Source organism: Acanthopagrus latus, chromosome 14, assembly GCF_904848185.1.
Source record: "Acanthopagrus latus isolate v.2019 chromosome 14, fAcaLat1.1, whole genome shotgun sequence".
Lineage (NCBI taxonomy): Eukaryota > Metazoa > Chordata > Actinopteri > Spariformes > Sparidae > Acanthopagrus > Acanthopagrus latus.
Genome location: NC_051052.1, coordinates 7,087,839 through 7,103,918, shown reverse-complemented (window position 1 = coordinate 7,103,918; position 16,080 = coordinate 7,087,839). Strand labels below are relative to the sequence as shown.

The 16,080-nt window shown below is 44.6% G+C and overlaps 2 protein-coding genes across 2 annotated transcripts; one reads left to right on the top strand and one right to left on the bottom strand.

Annotated features, from left to right (window-relative positions):
- Positions 1 to 2: 2 nt before the first annotated feature.
- On the bottom strand, positions 3 to 3,930 carry arl1 (ADP-ribosylation factor-like 1). Its single transcript, XM_037121568.1, has 6 exons — positions 3,798 to 3,930; positions 3,004 to 3,141; positions 2,077 to 2,158; positions 1,656 to 1,767; positions 1,094 to 1,272; positions 3 to 854 (listed from the first exon to the last, which is right to left on the bottom strand). The coding sequence occupies exons 1-6, from the start codon at positions 3,799 to 3,801 to the stop codon at positions 824 to 826; spliced, it is 546 nt and encodes a 181-aa protein (XP_036977463.1). The 5' UTR covers positions 3,802 to 3,930; the 3' UTR covers positions 3 to 823.
- A 189-nt stretch (positions 3,931 to 4,119) lies between these two features.
- Positions 4,120 to 14,986, top strand: LOC119032418 (DENN domain-containing protein 11-like). Its single transcript, XM_037121566.1, has 9 exons — positions 4,120 to 4,889; positions 7,366 to 7,465; positions 7,705 to 7,863; positions 11,367 to 11,523; positions 11,625 to 11,763; positions 12,043 to 12,174; positions 12,272 to 12,422; positions 13,036 to 13,104; positions 13,598 to 14,986. Exons 1-9 carry the CDS (start codon positions 4,484 to 4,486, stop codon positions 13,791 to 13,793), a joined length of 1,509 nt encoding a protein of 502 aa, XP_036977461.1. The 5' UTR covers positions 4,120 to 4,483; the 3' UTR covers positions 13,794 to 14,986.
- Positions 14,987 to 16,080: the final 1,094 nt, after the last annotated feature.

Sequence of the window (16,080 nt, the reverse complement as noted above, 5' to 3'; positions counted from 1 at the left end):
ACTTTTTTTTTTTTACTGTTTGAGGCCAAATTTATGATTTCCCAAAGTAAATAACATTTCACACAAGCCAGCAGATTGTTTACAGAGAGGTAACTTACTCAAAGCCCAGCAATTAAATACTGTATGACTAGTCCAGCATACTATTTAAAAATTGTCTAACGAGTTGGCAACCAAGCAGCTGGTTCTCTGTAAGGATGTGTCCTGATCTGTGGATGCTCTGGTCTGGAGCGGGAGTGAAGGTTGTGTCGTGATGGGACAACGCTGCCACCCGGTGGATCTTTCTGTAGACATAAGTGACCGTCACCTGCTGTCCATCTACATGAGAATGACTGAACCCCTCTGGGAGAAGATGGCGCTAACATTGTCCAGTGAAGACACCGGATTTCAGAATGCTACAGACGATCGGAGTGGACGGGTTGGTCACAGAGTCTTATTTATTTATATCCATGCTAACTTGTTACAAATGGGTTCGTAAAATTATCATTTAACACGTCTGTTCAGATGTTCTTCGCATTTCCAAAACAACAAAAACTGTAGACACCAACTTGTCGCCCGTCCATCACTGAAGTCGTACAACTCTCTAAAACTGGTGCCACAGCACCAGGAGGGATGGGGGTTTACTGTGTTTTGCCCAATCCAGACATTACTGCAGCCTTCGCATCTGAGTCCCAGGCTTGAAAGGCGTTAGGCATTGGGAGGGCTTGGCCAAGGCTTCAGGTGGGGATGGGGAGGAGTGCAATCAACTGGTCCAGTAGGGGTCAGTCACAAGGCTTCATACAGAAGGGTCAAAGGTCAGGTGTATGTACAGAAGGGGTGGGACATTTTACTGTCGACTCTTCAGGGAATCCACCAGCCTGTGAGGAAAGAGAGCAAATACAATTCACCTTCAGTAAACACAAAGAACAAATAACATATTGGGCAATACGTATGAACTACTACCGAAGAGAATCAGTGATCTAGCGTCTAGTTGTCTTTTCACACCTTAGATCTCTCCCTACAGCAGATATTTATTAAAAAGCTGAGCTTTTCTGACTGCAGAAAAATAATTTACTTCCATTTCTATTGTTTCTGTATATAGTATGGTAAAGCCTACCATTCCATTCCCTCATCCAGGCCTGTGCCCTTTGTAGCCGAGGTCCTGAAGATCTGCCATTTTCTGTCTTTGAGGGCGGGAAGGCCCAGAGCGTTGGCCACCTCTGTAGGCGTCATTGCCTGGTCCATGTCCTGCTTGTTGGCAAACACCACCAGGATAGCTTTCTTCAGCTCTTCTTCCTGGAGAACACACAAGGTCAGAATAAAACATTGTGAAGAATAGCAGTGAAATGGTAGCAATTAACAGCTGTATTAAATTGTATCTCATACAACGAATGTAGGGCAGCATCCAGCGTTTTCACTATTGATTAATCTTTCAATTAATCTTTCGACTGTGCTCTAACTGTTAAAGTGTCTGGAAAAGAAAATATTACCTATGGTAACCAATCAGTGTCTACATTTGACAATTGGGTACAGAGTTGCTTATAGTGGAGTTATTTATTTGCCTGCAGTTCAAGCAGATATTCTGCCACTAGCATGATGGTTTTAGCTTGCAATGCAATCCCCTCGGACCAAACTTAATTCAATGCTTTCAGGTTGAAGTTGAGAATAAGCCCACTTACTTCCAACATGGCCACCAGCTCAGACTTTGAGATGCCCATCCTGTCGCGGTCACTGCTGTCAACGACATAGATGACTGCGTCTGTGTTTGAGTAATAACACCGCCAGTAGGGTCTGTCGAGCAGAGAGAGGTCATCAGACAGGAGATGTGGAAGAGAAGGATGACAGAAGGCAAAACAACATCAAACATTTTAAAAGGGAGGTAAAATATGTTCAAATTACATGAAATCAGGAAGAGTAAAACCAACAAAAATGTAAATGTAACCGTCACAAAATCCTGATTTCTATACCACATCTCCAAGGTCTCAACTGAGTCACAAGCTGTTTGGAGCAACCCCCATGTTCCACATACACTGATACACTTTCACACATTCACTCCTAGGGTCTCTGCAGCACAGCCACCACCTGCCACTCAACACATACCTAATGCTCGTCTGTCCTCCTAGATCCCACACCTGGAACTTCAGGTTCTTATATGTGACTGTCTCGACGTTGAAACCGATTGCTGTGAAGAGAGAAACCAAAATAAGTACAATGAAGGCAGAGAACACAAACCTGATTCTTACCACCAGCTCATCTCATCTCATGCATGCACAGTGTGATATTCTTGCTGGGCACAACATGTTCCATTTCTATTCTCAGGCTTTGTAGTGCACGGGAAATAATGAGATAAAAATTTATGCTGAATCTTAAAAAGACAGAGTTGGCACAATGCTGATAAGTCATGATAAAATATCAAATCTATGGAAGTCTAACTTTATTGTAAATGATCACAAAGATCATCAAAACAACAAACCACAGTGGCTGCATGTGTCCTTAAGTGTGTGTGTTTATGCAAATATACAGTAACTCTACATTCAAAAGCAAAAAACACAGAACACACTAGTAAAATGTTTAAGAGCTGTTGCATAGAAACAGTTCAGGATTTTTAACAGGCCCTGTAACTAAATCAAAATTTGTATGCAAACCTTGTCATAGAGGAGAAAGAATATCTGTTGACATCCTCAAGTTAATCAGGCCGGTGTATTACTTTAAAAAAGGAGCGCATATACGTCTACATACATTTCAATGTTTAAAAACCACATAGTGAGCGCTACATTGTACAGATTTGGACTCTGATGGCCTAATAACCATAACACCCTGTGTTCTCATGTCATCGAGCACAGTTAAAGCCAGGAAAAACCAGCCTGGCTTCTCTCCATACAAAGAAGAGAAGCCACTGAACTGGTTGTGCGTGTGTGTCTACCAATCCTCTCCATGGAGCAGCTCTTGTTGATGCCATTAATAACATTCAACTGTTATTATGAGAGATACACGCTTAAAGAAGAATTAGAGCAATCCAGTACATACTGGGGATTGTGGTGACCACCTCTCCGACCTGTAGCCGGTACAGGATGGTGGTTTTTCCAGCGCCGTCCAGACCCAGGATCAAAATCCTCATCTCCCTGGTGCCAAACAGGCCCATGAAGAGATTAGAGAAGAAATTACCTGAAGAATAGACACACGGGGAAGAGATGAGTGCTGGAAAAAGTCGTTCTTCAATGGTGGGCGATGGGTAGAAAATACAACTGAACCCTGAATCCATCAATATAATGAAGTATATACTGGATTAGCTGGGTGTCGCACATCACATTGGGCTGCACTGACCAAAGAAGGGTGTGGTATCTTTATCATTTCTTTTATTCAATAATACAGTTTAACAAAACGTTGAGATTTTGTATTTCTGGAACATTTTAAAAGACAGCTCTTCCGGATTTAAACCTCAGTGGCCTCTTTGGCTGCATCACTCAGGTGGTGGAGCGAGTTAGCCGGGGTTAGCTTAGCCCCACTCACTCGCGTTATGGCATGATGGAATTAACTTTCTCCTCTTACGGCACTGACACCAATATGAAGATAATAGAGCTAACGTGACCAGCGTGTGTGGGAAACATTTAGGGACTGCCCCCACCTCAACACCATGGATGAAAAGCAAACGGCGTTCACTGTCAATAGCTAACGTTAGCTAGCTACCTAGTAATAGTCGCACTGCGCGTCAAATCAAGCACGCAGACATAAATATATCATAACACGGGTATTGAATTATCCACACACATATGGTACGGACACAAATGCTTGTTTAATCGACTAAAACTCAAAACACTCACCCATTTTGACGAGACTACGGTCCTTGTAGCAACACGGTGGCAGGACGGATACCTTCTTCCGTGTGGTTGACGTGTCGCTGAACGATGTCACCAAGTCTCGCGTGAATTTCGTTTCGCAGCTTTCGACAGATCCACAATGGCATGCAGAAAATTAAAACGGGCTGCCACAAGTCAAAAGTATTCTCAAAAATGCACACATTAATTGTATTTTAGATTATATGCGCAATGATAGCAGGTTAAACATTTTGTATAAACATAAATTTTCATCGAAAGTGCTGCTTTTGAAAAGATGACTAACCCGGACGCTGTGGTACAGGGCACGTTCAAGAAGCCAAAACGGACGCGTGTTCCAAACTGTTCAGCAGCTATTCTTAGAGGGGGGAATGTGACAGACTCTGGCGAATCGTTTTGAATGCAGCTCACATTAGACGAAGGAGTTGCCCTCTCTGAACAGCATCAAATTTATGATCATCTCCGACAAGAAAGATTAGAAAGGTAGATGTGAGAGCCGCTGCGAGCAACGTCCATTTGGTGCACGATGCGACCGTTCTGAACAGTTTGGGATAACTTTACGATGCGGGGATTGCTCTGAGCTGTGGTTATCTCAACGGATGGACCTGGTGCCCGTCGGCTGAGACATCATTTACGATCCGCGGTGAGACTGACGAGGCGGGACCGCCGACAGGATGGTGGAGCGGTCGGACCGAGCCCCTCTGCTGGACTGGGAGGAGGTTCCGTCCGCGGAGAAACCCGGCGGAGGAGCGGCGCCGCCCGCGGCAAAGGACCGACTGTCGAGCCCCTCCAACAGTCGTGCCCCAGCGGGATGCTCCGCGCCCGGGTTTGGGTGGAGCAGCGGTCCGGGGGGTCCCGCTCCCAGCAGGGCTGTCTCAAACGCAGACGGCTGCAGCGCCCCACCCGCGACCTCCAGCGCCCCGGCGGCGGGGGGCAGGGATGAAGCGCTGCGTCCCGACGACGAGGAGCATCACTCGGATGCAGGATCGAGGGAGGTGACGCTGGAGGAGAGGATGGTGAAATGGGAGGAGAAGGACCAGATTGTGTCGGTCTTTGTGGTCACGTTCAATACCAGATCAGGTGGGACATACGATGTGCAACATGAAATGATCAGCGCTATATTAAACACAGTGTATGTTCACAGACAATGATAAGAGAGTGTTGAGGGCAGAGCAGATGAATCCCACCTCGTCTGAAGCAGGCAACTCCTGTCTGACGCCCAAAAAAAAAAAAAACGTAGAGCGCATGTTTGTAGCAAGTCTGCAGAACCTTCTCCTACAGGTGTGGCTCTCTCTGACCTGGCCATAAGTTTAGAGACGCGATGATTAAAAGCCGCGACGCCTCCTGCAGTCTAAACACAACATGTCAAAATGTCAGGATGAGTCCTGTGATGGAAATCAATCAGCTGGGTTGCTTCTGCAGAGTAGGCCCATACATTCTTAATGGGGGGGGAGGTATGTTGGAGGCAGGGTGAGCCCCTGTGAAGCAGCAGCCGGTCAGGTTTACTCACCTGGAGGGAAATCAAACCGGTGAATGTTTCTGAGAAATGGGGGGGGGGGGGGGGGCTGAGTGCTACACAGGAGCTTCCCTGCAGGGAGGAGCCGGGCATCATGTCACACTGACATGAGACCAGGAGGATGATGAGGTGATGGACGGGTTATGGAGGTTTTTTTTTCCCAATATGAGCTCAGTGGAAGGCTTTGTCCCGTGAGAACACACACACTCTGATGTTGTTGGGTTTTTACAGGAAAGGCCTCCATTTGGACTCCAGGTATTAAGGATAATAAGATAAAACATGATGCATTATTGTTGGATATACACTGGTATCCTGTAGGGCTGCAACAAATGATTATTTCCACAATGAATGAATGAATGAATGAATGAATGAATGAATCAAGTCTATGAAATGTCAAGAAAGAGGGGAAACTCCTTATCTCAACTTCCCAGACCAGTAAGTGTCATCTTGAAATTGCTTCTTTTTTTTGTCCCAAATCCCAGAACTCTTCATTTACGATCAAAAATGACAAAGATGAAAGCTGAAACCTGCAAATGTTTGACACTTGACACTAAAATGACTGAAAAGATTAACTCACTAATATATTAAGGATCCAATTGTTGCAGCTGTTATACAGTTAGTAGATCTTTGATATGAAGCTAAATTATTAATTACAAAACCTACAGAGCGAGGCGTACCCTTTTACTGGGTATATATTATTAATGTTTTCATCACTACAGAATTTTACAAACCACCGAAACAGAACGGTGTGTAACAAACAGCACAGAGTCAGAGTGTTTTCAGTGCTCCCATTGACATTAAGTATCTACAGTGCACTCAGATGTCAGTAAGGAAAGCATACCTCTGCCTCAGCACCACAAGGGGACGTAGACTGTTATGACAGGACGGACAACATTTTGGCAAGACATCACAAATATATTCGACACCGCAGCATCAAGATATGCCTCTGCCCACTTAAAGACAAATATATAATTAGAATTTTCAGTATTCAAAATGGTACCTATTCTAATTAAAATTCAAAAAGATAAATAAATATGTACTTTTTATATTTTCAAAGTTTACCTGTTTGACACAGGACGTCTCTTAAAGCACTTTAAAGTCCTGTGTGCTGAATATTGGCTCAGGACTGGCTGTGTGGCTTTGTGATGTCACAGATCCTGTTCGTAGGCCACACCTCTTAAAACCAGACTGGGGAAACTGTTTTTTTTTTTGTGTTTTTTTTAACCTTTTCAACAGAGAGTGCAACAGAGAGCTGACAGGAAACTAGGTAAGACATGCAGTCATGTCCAAACTGGCAACAACCAACGTAGAAATGAACCAGAACGAGCAGAGGAGGAAGTAGAAAGGATCAGGATTCAGTGGTTTTTTTTCTTTAATTTGATCTACGATATGCTGACAGAGATCTGAAACTAAATATTGATCTGAGGATAATTTCTTACAGAATTTAAACCGCGTGATACATCACATGTTAAAGCAGAGCATAAATATGTAATGTTTAAAACATTATGTCTCGGGTGATTTAACAAGCCGAGGCCTTTTAATATTGATCTCTCTGCACAGGAAGTTGCCTTGACTGGCACTTTTCGATACTTAAAGCTAAAGACGGCTCTCAAAGTGACCACGGAGCGTCTCAGGGGTCGGACCGCAGGTGTTTTTTTTGTTTTTTTCGGCCTCGGCGGACGATAGAGACCCGCGGGCTCAACCTCGTATCCGATGGGCTCGTGTTCCTGCAGGACCGCAGCTGACTGATGTGTGCAGCTGGTGAATAGGTCGTAAACAAACGGCGGGCTGAGTCACCTCCTCCTTCTCCACGCTCCTATCAGGCCGCCGCGTGTTTGCTCAGCTGCCGCCCGAGCGACACATAAAGAATTCCGAGGAATCCGGGCGAGCTGTGTCACTGTGGGTTTTTTTTTTTTCCCGTGAGCGCGAAATGAAATGGTGATAATATATTTGCTGTCTGGACTTGTATCAGTATCAGCCAGTTTGTCTGGCTTGTGTGTTGTTAACATTTCTCTCTCTGTGGCGTGGGGCATCGATTAGGAAACATGCTGGAGTGGTGTCTGCCCAAAGACATGGACCTGGAGGGTGTGGAGTTCAAAGCCATCGCCAGCGGCTCCCACCGAGTCACCACAGACTTCATGTGAGTCTTGACACCTTCTTTCTAACCTGAAGGAAGCAAACCAAGTGGAGGAAGCTTAGGTATTAGGATGCGGCCCAATGTCTTCCTCCTGGCAGGACAGAAAGTGTTGCCCGGCAAAGAAGGAAAAAAAAAAAATAGAAAGAAAGAAAGAGCCGAGCCATCTGGCAGTGCTTTTGCTTTTCGTGACTCATGGCTTCGTCTGTCTGCCTCTCCTCTCCTCTCCCCTCCTCTATCCACAGCTACTTCCGGAAGGGCTGCTACTTCGGCCTCGCCTGCTTCGCCAACATGCCGGTGGAGAGCACGGTGGAGAGGGGGGCGAGGATGAAGTCGGTGGGGATCCTGTCCCCGTCCTACACCCTGCTCTACCGCTACATGAGCTTCCTGGAGCACCAGGTCAGGTAAGAAGGAGCTGCCCCCTCATGTTACCCAACGACAGATTTAGAATATGAGCTGTCACCAACGCTCGTTTCCATCAGTGACTCATCTCTCAGTGGATTTGTGATCCCAAACACCCAAAGATGTTCAGTCAACAACCAAAAAAAAAAGAAAGAAAAAAAAAAACCCTCACCACACTGTGTATTTAGTAGCTGTTCTGGAGCTTTTGATCATATCGTGCGGACTTCCTCAGGAGCTGTAGACGTCACTTCCTGTGGAGAGACGCTGCAGAAAAACTGACACTTCGGTTGCGCCAGTGTTCCAGAGCACACTTTCTCCAGGAAGTTGCATGCTGTTGCATCAAAAGTTACCCAAGAACATTCAGGCAAGAAGGCTTCAAGTTGAGACCAATGGTCTGATGATGTGATTAACGATTAACTGACTAATAATTTGAGCGCTGCGTAATGTGAGCTGGGTTAGGTAGTTAATAACAAGAGTCTAAGGTCAGCTGGTGATGTGTTAATTTGTTCAAGGGGACGTGGGATATAAATAAACATAATCTACATAAATAAAATTTGTGGGAATATTTTGTCACAGAGGTGGTTCGGTCAGAGGGTGAACGATCGAAGGAATGTTAGGTTGATATTATAGGAATATTACTCTACAGCAACTATACATTGCCACTTGACAGCAATGCTACTCCATACATAAGTGATACAGCCTGCAATATGGTATTGATCAGATAATATTATAGATCAAGACTGAACTGTCAGAAGGACAGGGCTGACAGAGAGAGGCGCAGTGACACGTCCACGCGATGCTTCAGCACCTCGGACAGCGCCGTGAATGTATCGCTACGTGGCACAATTAGGGGACTGATATTTCAGAGTCACGGCTGCGCAAATGTCAGTCACATTCAGGTACACTACACAGATCTATGTCAAAATAAACAACCCCCATCTGCCCCTGCACAGGGAGACAGGGAGACAGCACCCCGCTCCCCCTCCTCACATGGCCTACTGTCTCCAGCCATGTTAACACCTCTGTGAGCTGTCACTTTAGCACAGCACTGCTTTAAACTTGGTGCTTACATCAGCATGCCCACAGTGACAGTACTCGACATGTTGGTTTACCAGATACAATGTTAGCATGCTAACACTTACCTATCAGCACTAACTATAAAAAGGTACAGCTGAGGGGGGGGGGGATAGAAAGTTATTCACAGTTTAGTTTAGCCATTAAAGGGTACATCCACCAATTTTACACGTCATAGTGTGATTAGCGGAGTACTGCTGCATATGAAAACATAGTTTAAAGCTGTTTTGTGGCTCCAGAGGAAGCTGCATGGAATCTGATAGATTGCCGCCAACGATGTCACTCAGTGGCTAAAAATTGCACTGTGGGTAAAGTTTTGAAAAGCAGTCAGTTTAGTCTAGCTTTGCACTCCTGTAACACTGTTGGGCTCATGGTGGCCAGCTTCAAAACAAATGATCAACATGGAAGCAGAGATAAAACCTTTATTACTCCATGCATTCTTTTTCCTTTTCAATCCAGGTGCCTACATTACCCACCATGCAACTTAGCCAATGAGCCACAAAAGGCTCTATACTACTTTTTCACATATGCATCACAGCACTCCGTAAGACCTGTGAACAAGCCGTAATGTGTAAAATTGGTGAAGTTACCCTTTAAGTATTGGACAAAGTGAAAAATCTGATCATGATGAGAAGTTTTTTATATGGTCACTGATCAAAACAAGAGGGTTAAGTCAAAATTAGTCCCCATGTAAGTTCAAATACGCCCTCTAGGGGGCGCTACTTGGGCTTCAGTTTCTCCTCTTAGTCTACTTCCTCTTCTTTAGTTCCTCCACTCTCACACTTTCCTTTCCTTGATGTAGACTTCTTTCAACACCACTGCACTTATTTCTACATTTATTTCTACACACGATCACTAGCTGACACCAGGTTAGAGTCATTTGGAACATGTTGACACATAAAAAAAGGAAGAAAAGCAAGTAAAGTAAGAAAAAACCAGAGCAGCAGACTCACAACAAGCAACATAATACGTCTGCTGGAGTAAACAGGTCTGTGCGGAACATCCCAAGATTCCTCCCGTCACACTCGCTCATGAACACAGCTCTCTCTATATCCAGTCCAAATTTCTCCCTGCTCGCTCCGATCCCCCCCCCAACCACAGTTCCCACACTCTGGCCTCTCCTGGTCGCCGGTCACACTGCGGTCATGCTCCTTACTCATCATTCCCCACGTAGCCCGCTCCAGATACCTCGTCTGCTGACTGCCACTGCACTTACATAAAGGGCTCACTGTTGGTCACGAGGTGGATAAGATATTTAGGAATCTATGGGTGCTTTCCCCTTTTTTTCCCACTCTCTCTCTCCTTCCTGCTGTTTCTGATTCAATGGAATACTGTGAAAGGGATTCTGGTAATAGAATGATTGACTAAAAACTCACATTCTGTAGTCAGGGTCTATCTATGTAGGGTTTTTTTCCTCTGTACTTGGGTAGCTCACTGCTCTGGTGGCAGTTCACTTCAGTCCAGTCTGGACGAGCGTTTCCAGGCCAAATTAATTTGTATGACAAAGAGCTGCAGCTGATCATTTGTGTCACAGTGCTGTCCCTGCACTCATTACTGCTTGCTGACTGCATTAATTCCACATTTTAGTTCAGGCTCTCTGTGCTCAACACCTGTCCAAGAAATCTTGAAAATAAAAAAGGTGAAAAATCAAAATACATGCAGGAAAAAAAAAACTCTTTGGCGAGGTTTGTGCTGTGTGTAAAGACCACCATGTTTGTGAATGACTAGAATATGTTTCATTTGGGTCATTTTTTTTATTTTAATTTAAAGGACAAGTTCACCAAAAATCTAAGCAATTATCCCACCCAAAGTCGGGGGAAGTTTCGCAGTCCACATAACATTTCTGGAGCTTCACGGGAAAACATTCTCCTAAACAGCTGAAGTAGATGCAGACTTGCATGTCCGGAATAATCCAGGTCTTCAGGAGCCCACTGATCCCAGATTGATTTGAAAGGATGTTATTTTCACCCTCAGTACTTGGTCGAACTTGTGCATCCACATCAGACGCGGTCTGGGCCAGAGCCTTTAGCTCAGCGGCTACAGTGAAGACTCAAAAAAAAAAAAAAAAAGCTTCAAAAAACTTTTTTTAAAATCTAATTCTAATCCATCTAAGAGCTTCCAGAAACTAGGAGTAAGCCGTATGAGCTGTTTGGAGTCATTTCATGTTTTTTTTATCATGTTAGATTTTAAGTTTCCATCTACTTCAGTTGTTTAGAAGACCGCCGTTTTGCTGTGAAGCCCCAGAAACGTTCTGTGGGCTATGAAGGTTCACCAGACTTTTAATCAGCACGGGGGTGAGAAGTTCACGACTGAATTTTTATTTTTGGATGAACTTACCCTTTAAGCTGCTCTCAGACGACATTTTTGAACATTTTGAAAAGCTTCTCTTAAGTCTGTGCAAAGTAAAGTCTGTTATCTGTCCCTGCTGCAGGCTCCAGCTCCAGTCCCCTGGCCACTACTCTCCACTGGAGGCCTTCTACGAGGACAAGCGAGCGCTTCTGCCCCCCAGTGGCGATGGCGTTGTTACTGCGTGTCCTGCCAACGCCTGGGGAGCTGCAATCAACCACAGCATGCACCCCGAGATGAAGGTAGGACGGACGCCTCCACCTCTGCCGCTGCGTCTTTTTCATTACACCGCGTGGGTCAGTGACACTGTGCTCCTCTCTGTGTGTGAATGCTCCTGCACCAGATCACCCACCCGGCCGGCTGCATGTCCCAGTTCATCCGCTTCTTCGGGGAGCAGATCATGGTGCTGTGGAAACTGGCCCTCCTCCGCAGGCGCATCCTCATCTTCTCCCCTCCGCCGGTGGGCGTGGTCTGCTACAGAGGTGAGAAACACCTGGATTTGTTCACAAGGGGGTTTGGAAGTTTTAAGGAATCGTTAAACATACACTTCACAATCCGTTACAGCTCGGAAGCCAATCGAACTTGTAACACAAGTAACGCAAAAGACAGTTTTCTTGAATGACTCAGACTTGATGTCAGCGCGCATGCTGTTCCTCTCCAGCTGTTTTAGTGTTGGACAGCCTGTGCACGTCATGCGCGCTCTCCCACTCTTATGCATCATTGCTCTAATGCCACCCTCCACCCCCCTTCTTCCCGCTCAGTGTACTGCTGCTGTTGCCTGGCCAACATCTCCATCCCCGGGATCGGCGTGGCCGTGCCCGAGTTCCGCCCCTTCTTCTACGTCAATGTGGCCGACATCAGCGCCCTGGAGAACGAGCTCTCCTACGTGGCATGTAAGTGGAGGCTCGAAAACGTGTAAATAAGAATTGAAGAGGGCTTGTTGGTGTAATAGCAGCGCATCTCCTCCAAAACTTGTATTTGGATTCACAGGCACTACTGAGAAGATCTTCGAGGAGAAGAAGGATCTGTATGATGTGTATGTAGACAATCAGAATGTAAAGACCTGCAGAGACGGCCTGAAGCCTCTGCTGCGCCTCAGCACCGCTGACAGGGAGAAATATCGCAAACTCACCGAACAGAGGTAGGTAACACAGCTGACAACAACAGCTGATCCTTTCAAGACTAAAACTAGCAATGCATTGAGTCTAATGAAATGTTTTTACATCGTGGCCAAAAGTTGAATAGATCTTATTCTCCAGAACACTTTCATGAACGCGGGCAGTGTGGATTGATTGGAGTCGGTCCCAAATACATCATCCTGCTGCTGTAATACTTCTAAATGTGTATTGATGCGCAGCTAAAAATAGTCCCCGACTAAGGAAGAATTTCCTCCTGTTTGAGCAGCATTGGACAAAAACTATAGTGCACAGTTGTCTTAGGAAGCTATATGTTTGTGAGCTGCTGAGGAAGGCGAGGAAAGGCAAACAAGTTACAGGACTAACATATTTTGGGTTTTGCTGTCTTCGTTTGAATTTTTGCGGTTGGCAAATCAAACATTGTTTTGAAAAATCTGCACGCCGAAATAAATCCAAACTTGTCAGTTACACGAACTCTCAAAATCATCACCCAAACCAACGGGAACTCAAAAACTGACGGAAATAAGAACATTTAGACTAATCCTAACTTCTGGAAAAAGATTTTCACCAGATCCTTATTAGCTCTGCACATCACTTATCATCTGTGTGTGTGTGTAGGCAGATGCTGCTGTACTCCCAAGAGGAGAATGGAGACTGTGTGTCCAGTGAAGAGGATCTCTTTATTCTGTAAGTACATGATTCATTAAACCAGCCAGTGGAGCAGTAACTACTGATACAACTTGATCTTTCTATGAGAATTCCGGGTAGGAAAAGTGAGCACAGTAGCAGCTCCGAGACTTGAGATTAAATCAGGGAGGAAATGAGCCAGACAGAATCTCCTGACCTTTGTCCTCCTCTCACAGTTACTGGGAATATTAAATCTCATGAAGAGGGGATTTGTGCCGATTTCTCTGCGTTCTTTTTCCATGTGTTCCACCGCATTCTGTTCAGATCTGATCAAGATTATTTATGAAATCATGTTTAAAACCAGAATTGCTGTGCAAAAAGGAGCAAAAACATACACAAAAGTAAAGCTTGTAAGTTCAATAAAAAAAAAAATCAAGATAATAAAATACTGAAGTCGTTAATATCAATCAAAGACCATTGGAAACATGTATGTCAAACTGAGTGTATTTTAATTGTGAAGCAACAGGATGTGTAACTCCCACCTTCCTTCCAGGTTTTTCCTGGAGCAGAACAACAGGATCTTCCAGACCCTCAGCGAGGTGGCAGGGAGCTCCGATCCTACGCTGACTCAGGAGAGTGTGAGGGCCATGGGTCTGGATCCTCACGGAGACCGGCTGTTCCTGCTCCACCTGCTGGAGGTGTACGGCTACGACACCCTGCTGGTGTCGGAGCAGCTGTGCTGCAGTTGAGGGACGACGGACGGCTGGCTTTTCCGCCTTTCATCACTGCTGGCTCTAAATAAAAAAGGGGGGTTGAGCTTTGAGTCCTGCACTACTGGCTTCTTGGAGTCTCTGGGACCGTTTGAGGCTCCAGAAATTTCTCTGGTATTACTTTTTTTCTGTATCTCCTTGTGCTTCTTTTGTTCACAACCTGATGGCAAGAGCAACAATTAGAGTCAGGTGGTGAGTTCTACGTCAGACCAACAACACATCCTGAAAATGGACTGCTCACCGTTGACTCTATCAAAGTGAAGCTCTGAATCAGATCCAGCAGCAGTATTTTAACACCAAGACCGTGTTTGAATGCAACAGACGGCAGGTCCAAACCCCTGAAAGATGTGTAGCAAGGGACTTTTTAGGAATTTTTAGAGGACAAAAAGTGTGCTGTATGAAAGTGTAAAACAGAGGGAGCCTTCCTGTAAATAGCCCTGCTTTTTCCCCCCCAATATGTACAGTGTGTCAGTCTGCGTATGTGTGATACGGGGTCCGCCTCTGTGTTAGTTGTATCAAGTGCTGGATGTAAACATCTCATTCTTTTTAAGCCTCTATGTCCAAATCAGGGCCTCCTCTCTTGGAACCGAACTAAAATGTCACTACAAGCAGGTTGAACCACCCTTGTCTTTAACAGCCATGTCTGTAAACACTACTGTTAATATCACAAATGACCAATTCGCCATTTAACTTTGGCAGTAATTTTTTTTTTCTCTTTTTGGCCCCAAGCTAAGACCAAATCAGATTTTCTAATGATGTCCAAAAGGCAGGGGTGATAATGTCCACGAGGACACAGAGGCTATTTGAAAAAAAAAAAAAAAAAAAGGCTTTTTTGCACCCTGGCTGTCAGCTGGGCCTGCAGCTCAGAAGAATAAGCTGTTAGTCAATGAACACTGTTTTTACTGCTTTTCTTAAAAAAAAAAAAAACGTCTAGTTGTTGCGTGTGCAGCTCTGGTGTCAAGACAAAGGCAGGCTTTCATGGACTGAGCTCACGGCCTCAGATAATATTCTCAACAGAGGGACAGTGAGTCGCCTTTTTTATTTTACAGCTACCATCTGCAGAATGGATCAGAGAATCGCTTTAGACAGAATTCTGTGACTGTAAGCTCTGTCCGCTTACGAAACACACCACGGCAGCGTATGTTTCCAGCTCCGTTAACCTGATTGCCTATTTGTTATTATGTCGTGTTGCTTCTTGCTGTTGATACATGACGTAGTGCACACGTGACGTGTCAGTGGGAAACCTTAAAGTTGCATTAATCAAATCATGGCCACTTGAGGTCAGCAGAACTAGCAAATGGTGCAGCTAACGTGTTGCTAACGATGGCTTAATATAGTGCTGCAGCGATGACGTAGTTTTGTAGACTAACCCGGAAGTTAGCATCACCCTGGTTTGCTTGACAAAAAGCCTATAAAATCTGTGGCAAACCCAACTTTATGACATTTAGTTCAGCAAGATGATCTGCACAGATGAACACCACTTAGCATAAATTAAGACCACCAGTAAAAAGCTAATGCTAGGCTATAAACTGACTACAGTGCAGTGGCATGACTTCATATTTAGTGACGTTAGTGACTTAAAATGTTGTAGAATAAAATGTATAAATATCTCTGTGGTCACCACAGCTCTTAGTTTGGGCATTTAATCAAAAACCCGCCTAGCTGTTCCTTATGTGACCTCTGTCACATTACATGTAGTCACTTAAGTCTACTAAATGTACTACAATCAGCTAAACCAGTTATGACATAGCAAACAAGACACTGAGTGGGAAGATTGGCTATTTCTGTGTAGTCATTCTTAATGCCAGTCACTGGATTGGAAGCTGACAATTTAAAAAGGCAGTTTTTTGATGCTGATAATGCGGTACATTTTATTTAGGCCTTGCAACAGAGCTGTATATCTTGCAGCTGGCCGATTATCATAAAAGACAGACAAAACATTACTTGGGAATGCTGATAACTTTAGCTCTAACTTACTATTACCGAGCAGCTTAACCCGTTAGCTGTAGGCTTACAAGTAACCTAGGTGTATGAACGGAACTAAAAAAAAACATTTGCTTAGTCATATTTCAACTATTAATCCCACAATAGCTACAAATACATGACCTCATCCCTGGGCATCCTCCACACGATGTTAAAACAGGAATATTACAAATGCTCACACTAGATGAAGATCTTTACAACATGAGGCGTTGGGTGTTCTTACTGCTTTAATCCACAGGATCAACAAAAATGAAAGTTCCTTGCAGCTGCTTTAATATAAACA

Excerpts from the sequence above, each read along its gene's own strand:
- arl1 (XM_037121568.1), bottom strand. Across the intron at positions 2,159-3,003 it reads GGTGGTCACCACAATCCCCA|CAATCGGTTTCAACGTCGAG; the intron begins GTATGTACTGGA and ends CTCTCTTCACAG. Across the intron at positions 855-1,093 it reads CTGGATGAGGGAATGGAATG|GCTGGTGGATTCCCTGAAGA; the intron begins GTAGGCTTTACC and ends CTTTCCTCACAG.
- LOC119032418 (XM_037121566.1), top strand. The coding sequence starts at position 4,484 with ATGGTGGAGCGGTCGGACCGAGCCCCTCTGCTGGACTGGGAGGAGGTT. Across the intron at positions 7,466-7,704 it reads CGAGTCACCACAGACTTCAT|CTACTTCCGGAAGGGCTGCT; the intron begins GTGAGTCTTGAC and ends CTCTATCCACAG. Across the intron at positions 12,175-12,271 it reads CGAGCTCTCCTACGTGGCAT|GCACTACTGAGAAGATCTTC; the intron begins GTAAGTGGAGGC and ends TTGGATTCACAG.